At 32.8% G+C, this 8996-nt stretch overlaps 1 protein-coding gene across 1 annotated transcript; it reads right to left on the bottom strand.

Annotated features, from left to right (window-relative positions):
- Positions 1 to 1729: 1729 nt before the first annotated feature.
- On the bottom strand, positions 1730 to 2380 carry LOC149541704 (uncharacterized). The gene has a single exon (XM_089796111.1). The coding sequence runs from the start codon at positions 2329 to 2331 to the stop codon at positions 2011 to 2013; it is 321 nt and encodes a 106-aa protein (XP_089652237.1). The 5' UTR covers positions 2332 to 2380; the 3' UTR covers positions 1730 to 2010.
- Between the last annotated feature and the right edge of the window lie 6616 nt (positions 2381 to 8996).

Raw genomic sequence — 8996 nt, 5'->3', positions numbered from 1 at the left:
GGTTTAGTGCTTAGGATTGAGATCTTAGGGCTTTCGACACTGATATGGATAGAGAGAAGAGAGAGGGAAATGGGGCTTTATAATTTATAGAGAAATATAGGGGGTAATGGTTGAGGACTTTTAAAAATAGGATTTAAGGTTTAGGGTTTATATTTTAGATTTTGAGAGAGATTTATTGGGAAAGGAAATATTTATTTCATGCATAAAATATAGGAAACACACTACATAGGGTGTGTGTTATGTCTGTGCAAAAGTATCCTATTTGCATTCCTTATAGGTCACACCATATTTGGTGTGCACCATTTGGGTTTGCTGTGCCTCAACTATAGGTTCAGACACATCAAACCATAAAGTAGGAATGTGCTATATCATATGACACACATCTTAAAGTTTTTGGGATCAAAAAAGTCTAGTGGTAACTTTTTGATCAAACCATAAGGTAGGCACACTATATCATATGCCACACATCTTAAAGTTTTTGGGATTGAAAAAGTCTAATGGAAACTTTTTGATCCCCTATATTTGTGCTCTTACTCTATGTTCAACCCTTTCAATGTTTTACTCTTGTTTGAAACAACAAAATAAGGAGGGGTATGTTGGAATTTACATTAATCAGTCTAGTTTCAGAGTTTACTAGTTAAATACGATGAACTAGTAAGTATACATGTTTATTAGAAGTCATATTCTGATAACTTATTTTCTATGGGAAAGTTAGGATTTTAAAAGTCACAATAGTGCAATCTTCTAGAATATGAAAAATCAAATTGAATATTAGTTTTAGTATTTTCATCAAATATTGATTCTTTGATCTATTTTTCATTTTGTTTTCTCACCATTCTAAGATAATCATTACCTCTTATTCTACTAAAGAGCACATAGACCTACTATCCTTTATACCAATAGTGTCCTCAACCATTTCACCCGATCCTTAGTGTGAGATGAAAGACCCTTTGAAGACTATGTTTCATAGTACTTGACAATTCCTTGATAGTTTAATTATATCTATTATTGGGACCTTCACTTCACTAACACTTCTCTTTGAAAAATTCAATTGACTAATCCATTTACTTGTGTTGAATTCACCTAAAGTAATCTTGGTATATTTTCGTTAGAATCATTTTACTTGTTTGTTTACTTTCATAAGTTTAGAAATTATTTAATTTTAAAAATATATTGTATTAAAATATTTACAAATAATATAATTTTTCAATACAAATTGGAGCAAAGAAGTTTATGCTTGTTTATCTTCTATTCTAATCTATGAAAATTTGTTCTTAAAGTAAGCTTGTCACATGACTCAAGTATATTAAGCTAACTATAATTATATTATAGTTAAATACACAAACACAAACATTCACACTTTTAAAATAAAACATCAAATATTGCTTGATAGTCGATGCGAACTTACAATAAAATCTTTTGTTAATTTGTTTCTCTAGAATATTCTAAATACTTTATATCAAATATATTCATATAATTTGACAAAACAACAACTAATCAAAAAGAAAAATGTCTCCCGTTAATGGTAGACCCCACTCAAAAAAAACACAATCTTCACTTTAAATAGAATAATATATCTTTAAAAAAAAAAAATCTTAAATAATTTACACCATACATCTCCAAATAATTTGACACTATAGCAGAAAAACTAAAGCAATCAAAAGAAGCAGCTGACACCTCCCATTGATGCTAGAAGAACAATAAGAGGAAAACAATGGACCACCTCAAGTAAATATAATTCTACAATAATATCTTATATCAATACTTTTCATAAGGACATAAATTCTACTCCATAAGTGCCCATATAATTTAATAGAAGCCAAGCAATCAAGAGGGGGAGCTGGTAGCTCCCATTGACGATGGGCAAACAAGGAACATTTATTTATGCTTATTTCTAGGATATATATTTTGATATAATCTATGCTATAAGTGCCCATATAATTTGACAGAAAGATAAGCAATCAAAAGATGCAGATGACAGCTCCCATTGATGATGATGAGGAAACCTTATTAGAATAATCCTACTCCCCTTTTCTGATCTTGTTGTTGCTGAGCAAGAATCTGATCCGGCCATAAGAAAGCTCCAATGGCAAACTCCCGTTTATGATTTAAATTTCCTTCAATCAGCAAGCCATATTCCTTTAGAAGCCTGTCCAATGTATCCTCACCCATAGCTTGATAATCTTGCTTTGTATATCTGGGATAATCCACAGGCATCTTGAAATATATTGCATTGCAGTTCTTCTCCTCAATGGCCACGGCATTCATCTGATTTTCAGTTTTGTTCTTTGCATCGTTCCTCTCAACCAACATATTGAGAAGTGACCACATTATTGCAGTGAAGTGCAATAATTTAACGAGTGCCCATCAAAGTATATGTTTTTCCATTTATATGGGAAACACCAATGCAAGGATTTAATGTGTGTTGGTTTCACAGGTGCCGTGTTGTGTGGTGGGATGATAGTTTCCCATATAAGGCAAGAAAAATGGAAGTTATTGGTCATGCTTGTGGCATTCTAAGGTCGGATTAGGACACGTTTGTTTGGAGGCTGGAATTGATTACATCCTTGAAAGAGTCTTGTAACTGTACCGTTACATCTATTTGATTGAAAATGCTTTACATAGCTTTCAGAGCTTGAGAACTAGTTAATAAAATACGATTGAGGGATCGCCACATATGCATATTTCACTTTCATGAAAGCATTACGTGACGAGAATCCATTGTCACACAAAGCGAGCCTCCCCAGGATTGGTTGTGTTTTCTGATTGCTTTACGTCAGAGTTTGAATACTTCATGGTAGACAAAATTCAAAGCAATTTTCTGACGAATCTGTTACATGAGACGAGAATGCTTGTAGATCAAGGGATCAACGAATCTGTTACATGAGAGGAGAATGCTTGTAGATCAAGGGATCTCGAAGTGTGTAATTCAAATTAGGTTGGACTGGGTGTGCAGTGTGCTAGGTATATATCTCTTTGGAAACACAATTTAGTTAGTTTGAATTTTTTATTTCTTATTTTATTTATTTTAAAAATGAAGGGATTCATATTATAATTTGTATCATGATTTATATTAAACAAATGATAGATAGGAAAAGTCACATTCTATAGTTTGAATAAGTGAATCTAGGTAAAAGTTAAAGTAACCATTAAGATAAGTTATGTGGCAAGAGTTCAAGTATTGAATTACAGAGAAGGATTATTTTAGGTAGTTTTTATTTGATATCAAACATATTTTGATCGAATTAGAAATAGACTTTCATTAGCAATCATATTTTCTAAACTTTTTCCTTTAGCAAGATGTCCATTGTCATAATGAAGAGAAATAGTCAAAGCTAGGTGGATATAGTTTCACTATCGTTTACTCTTTTGCCCATATACTTACAACCACAAGCTCCCACACTTATGTTCTTTGTATCATCTATCATATTATGATTGTCTTACCCTTTAGTATGGCTACTGAAATTGTTCGATTATATCCAAAGTGTGCTTGCTGAAAAGAAATGTCTTTGTCATTTCTTCTTTTTGTTGGGACTATTTGTTGTAGTTCCATAATACATGTCCCATTTTTGACTTTGCAATTCGAGATCCCCCTTCCTTTTCTTTCCTCTTGTTTCTATATCATCCTACTGAGTGAGATGGTAGTCACTTTTGAGTGATCTCAATAGCTATAAGGGTTCCTAGACGACCAGGCTAGGTCTACTTCCCTTTTTTCCCCTTTAAAGTTTTTTTAATTTTGGGGTTTTCTTATTTTTCACTAAGGCCTCTACATTCTTGGATTCATCAGACTTTTCAGTGTCCAACTCTGACAATTCTTATTGTCTTACTTCCCTTTTCTTTGAAGCCCTCAATATCTCTAGATTTTTTGGGGGATGTTTGAGGCTACTACCTCTGATAACCTTGACCCCCTTGGTCTTTCAAATAAAGTTTGGTGTCATTGAACTAATTGGGTATGTCAAAGGATGCCACTTTCGACAACTCTAAAAGGTCAAATTACTTTAGGTTGTTCCTAGCCCCACATTTAGGTCTGATTAGCTGACCTTTTTAGCATTCAAAAGCATTGAAGCCCCCATAGTTTCTTTCTATTAGAGGGATGAAGTTATCAAATTTTGGCTATTTAAAGGCCAAAGGGTCAATTTTTTCTTCATAGCTCACCATTGCTTTTAGAGTTCTTTGCTCCCAATCCTTTTGTAGATGTTTTAGGCTTGTGACGTTGTGTAGTCAATAGGATTTGATTCTTGTCATCTATTAGTGAGTTTCTTTTAACTTCATTGCTTCATCCTTATGTGATGTCATTTAGAGCTCCTAGTTGACCCTACACACTTGCAAATACCTAGGGTTGCCCTGATTAGAGCTTTGTGGTTAGTCATTGTATTTGGTTTCACTTTTGATAGGTAGGATTTCACCCTTAATTTTTTTCTATTTATTAATTTGGATTAAAACTAGCACAAGATCATAGTGCTAGGATCAAGCAACACTAAGATTGGGGGTGGAGGTGAATCTATGTTGTAACACTTCTAAGTTATTTCAACACTTTGCAACTTAACCATAATGCATATAAGTAACACATACATCAAAAAATACCTCACAATGTCATTATTTTGTTCTTGAGGAAACTTTGGTCAAGGGAAGACGTGGATGAGGATGTTGTAAGCATGAATGCTGATGATATTCCTATGGGAGAGTATTGAGATATGTTACATTCATGACTGAGTTTGTCATTGATGTCAACATAACAGTTTTATGTGGTATCTAATAGGGACTCCATGGACTAAATGTTGTAATAGACTCCTAATAGGGTTCATCCTCTAACAAGGAATATTTATTTTAGTACATCATCTTGTGGGCATCATTCCAACTAGGGTTTTCCCTCTGATCAATGGTTTCTATAGTTAAGATATCTAGTGTAATTATCTATGTGCATGTTATTATGGTTGTTGTTTACTTTGGTTGAATGGTTTAAGTTTTTTTAAAGAAGACAAATGTTTTAATTGTTAGATAATTGATCCACCCTCCCCCCCCTCCCCTCTCAATTATCTTGGTGGACTATTGTTTCTAATAGAGGATTCAACCCACAAGACAATGCAATAATATAAAAACATCTATGTTAGGAGATCTGACCTTGCTAGGATTTGTTACATAGTATTTGGTTCATTGGTCCCTATCAAAGGACAATTTTATGCTGGAGTTTATAAACCTTGTTAGGGGTTAAGAATAAAATAAATAATAGAGGTTAGAAACTTTTTTAGGGGTTAAGAATAAAAGAAAGCATACTTTCTTAAGAGTGAAGGTTAAATACACTTTCTAGACTCACTATCCAATTATAATATAATTATTACAACAATAGTGAATTGTAAATGACATCAAAATGTTAGATTAGTTCCAATGAATTTTACATCTTATTTTATCCATTATCAAGGCTTGCACTTTACACATCACATGCATCTCATATCACATATCTCATGATTGCATACCAAATAAGTCATTCAATTATACCCTTGATAATAATTTATTATGCCAGCTTACATAAAAATTCATGAAATGTGTCCACTCAAATACTAATATGAAAATTAGGACCATTTTATCAAATATTTAAGTCCTTGTATGTCATCTCTCTATTTCTAAGAAATTAAATTATCAAAATAATTCAATTAGCTAGGCCAAATTGCCTCATCTCGTTATTTTTTCTATAACTCTATTCTACTAAACTTGTTACACTTCACATGACCAAAACACATACTATTCAATACACAAAGACAAGAAATCATATTATAAGCTCATATGCATTATATATCATTACTTATAAGTTATAGCCATAGCTAATAACTCTAATTTCATCTTGACCAAAAATCACTAATTGTATCTTGTATATTCCTTGATGTAGGAGCATCTTGGGTCAATGAGAAATCTTTCACCCAAAAATATTTATCTATTTTTTGTACTTGTTTGTTGTTCATGAAGTAGTCATTTCTACTTGTGGTTTCAAGTTGTGTGCAATTGGCATCCTATTGAGGACCTATTTTGAATCCTTACCATAAGAGTGCATATGTTTATATGCCCTATGCTTCAAGTTCTATGCTAATTTCTCCAACCTCTATTTACTATTATTTCACCTATCATGGTGTGCTATTTTTTTGGGTGCAATTTTGAGTGATGACATGGCACCTAGCATAGTTAGGAGTCAACTCCTTGCTTGTGTGTTCAGACATGTCCTAAATAGCATGTGAAAAATTGATGCTTATTGCCTCAGTTATGGTTTACTCCTCCAAGATAGGACATAATTGTAATTAGTTCTTCGTAGGATGACTTGTGGATTTTTTAGCTATATAGGAACTTGGATTAGATGTAGAAAAAAAAGTCCAAAAGAGGAAGAAAGAAGATGAATAGAGAAAGTCTCAAGACTATAAGCTTTAAGCTCTAGGTTTGTATTTCAATGTATTGGTTACACTGGAAGGCTTCACAATTGTGTGTTTTGGATGTTAATAGTATTTTTTTATCACATGAGTTGTATCATCAATTAGTAAATCTATTCATGAATTAAGTTGTTTCTTTTTGTTGAACATGTGTTTTCTTCCATGTGCACTCTTGAAAAACTGTTAGGAGATAAGATCTTTTCCTTTCCCCTACTAGCCTTACATTAGGTGGAATCAAAGAAAGGTTTCTTTCATTATATAGATTTGGATTGTGAAGAACCTTAATTGGATTGGTTGTAGGGTAATATTATTTTAAATATAAGAGGGGTAACTAAGAGGGGAGAGGTGAATTAGTTACTACAAAAATAAATCCTAGATCCCTTAGATGCTACTACAAAATACACTCTAAAAACCAAACTCTGTTGATGCTTGGCAAACACATAGAAAAGAGTTGTAACTCAATAAACATTGAAATAGCCTAGAAAATACTTAACACATGAAAACCATAAGATGTTATCTATGATTACTATTATTTTAATTTAGTTCCAAATACATAGGAAAAATAGCATGAACAAATTTGACACCAAGATTTAATGTAAAAACCCAATTTGGGAAAAACCACCAATGGCAACTAGTTATTGATTTTCACTCTTCTAAAGTGAGCCCTGTTAGGAGCCAAGCCTATTAAAGGTTACAAAACACATTGTTAAGTGTGAACCTGATAGAGGATTTAATCACCCTATTAGGAGTGGCCTTGTTAGAGGTCTTTGGACAATTCAATAGAAATGCCATCTTATTAAAGGATTTGCAAATAGTTGTTAAGCCAACTTTGTTGAGAGATTTAGATCACTACTAAAATGGTTAGAGATTAACAATGACATGACCTGATTTGGTGCAACTAAATTCCTAATTACAGATCTCAATTATGGCTTGTATACTTGATCCTTCTTGATCGAATATATCTTTTTAGCTCCACAAGGATATTCTACTTATCCTTCTAATTTACTTCCTCTTAGTATCATCAAATCTTCAGTTATCTTCCATGCATATCACACACTTTCTAAATCTCAACTTGACCTTATGACATTATCTTTCATATTGTCAAGTCGGCTAGAACACAACTTAGAATTATTAATACTCATTTCCTTAGTCGGCTAGAACCAACACACAAATCAATTTGAAATTAATATGCCAAAACAATAAAATTCTTTGTTAGTCAACCTTGCTCGATGGACACTAACTCAAAATAATTTTCTTGTGTTAACCAAGTGAACTCAATCAACACTGCATAATCACAAAGTTCCTTTGGTAATCGAGTGAGCTCAGTTAACATTGGTTCCATCCAACATTTCCTTTATTAACTGAGTGAGCTCGATTAACACTCAACTTCCACAAAATTTCCTTTGGCACCCAAGCGAACTTGGTAGATACTATCTTCTAAACTAGGCAAACTCTGGAATGCTCGATAAACACAAAAAACTATATTCAATGCCCAAGTGAGCTTGGCATACACAAACTGATAATGATGTCACATTTTTTGTAACAGCAAAGGCAATACACAATTAATCAACTATTTCAACAAACATATTTATGATCTAACCTATAACTTGCAGAATATTACAATCTTACAGGACCTATTGTCAAAATGGTTTGAGGTAGTGGAAATGTAGATAATGCTATTGTGAATATGTTGAGGTAGATTATACCAAGACTCCAAGAAGTTGAGATTGTCTAGAGAAGAGGTGTACAACTTGAAGATGTTAGTGATGATGAAGATGTGGCCCCTAATTCAAATCTTGAACTTGAAGTAGAATAGGATAAGGAGAGGCTTCTAAGAGTTTTTTCTAGCAAAAACACTTGACCCACTATTGAAGTTACTTGCTATGATGCAAGACTTGAGATTAATGTAATGTTGGATTGGATATCTAAGATGGACAAATTCTTTGAGTATGAAAGTACCCATGATAATAAAAGTGTAAAGATAGCAGTCACCAAGTTGAAGGGTCATGCTTCACTTTGGTGGGATTATTTATAGACTAAAAGGAAAAAAAGAGGAAAATAAAAGATTAATACTTGGGCAAAGATTATTGAAAAAATGAAGAAGTTCATTTATGTAGATAACTAGGTTAATATGATGAGAAGAATGCATAATTTGAGACAAATGGATATGATAGTGAAAGAATATATTGAAGAATCCTACAAATTAGATACCAGATATGGACATGTGGATGATGAAGTCAGGAAAGTGGCTATATACCTTAATGATTTGAGGACATCGATTCAAGATGAGATTAGTTATGTTAAGCTTGATTTTGTGAACGAAAAATATTAGTATGCCTTTAAGGTTGAGGATAAATTGCCAAAGAAACATGATCAAAGAAAAAGAGGAAGAGGTGGTAGATTTCAAAGAGATAGAGGCAAAACCTATGTAGAAAGTAGCAGATCGGACAATACAATACAATATAAGGGTAAGATAGAGTGGCAAGAGGAACCTTCTGGTAAAAGAGGTAATTATTCTAGAGGTAACTATATTAGTTATTCTAGGAATAAATTGGTAATGGAGAAGAAAGATCTTGCTTTAAA

This window comes from Cupressus sempervirens, chromosome 8, assembly GCF_028749045.1.
Source record: "Cupressus sempervirens isolate cs-2001-9-10 chromosome 8, ASM2874904v1, whole genome shotgun sequence".
In the NCBI taxonomy this organism is placed as follows: domain Eukaryota; kingdom Viridiplantae; phylum Streptophyta; class Pinopsida; order Cupressales; family Cupressaceae; genus Cupressus; species Cupressus sempervirens.
The sequence above is the reverse complement of the archived record's forward strand: the minus strand, read 5'-3'. Positions and strand labels throughout refer to the sequence as shown.

Bases quoted from the DNA above. Each gene is read 5' to 3' on its own strand.
- LOC149541704 (XM_089796111.1), bottom strand. From the start codon at position 2,331: ATGTGGTCACTTCTCAATATGTTGGTTGAGAGGAACGATGCAAAGAAC.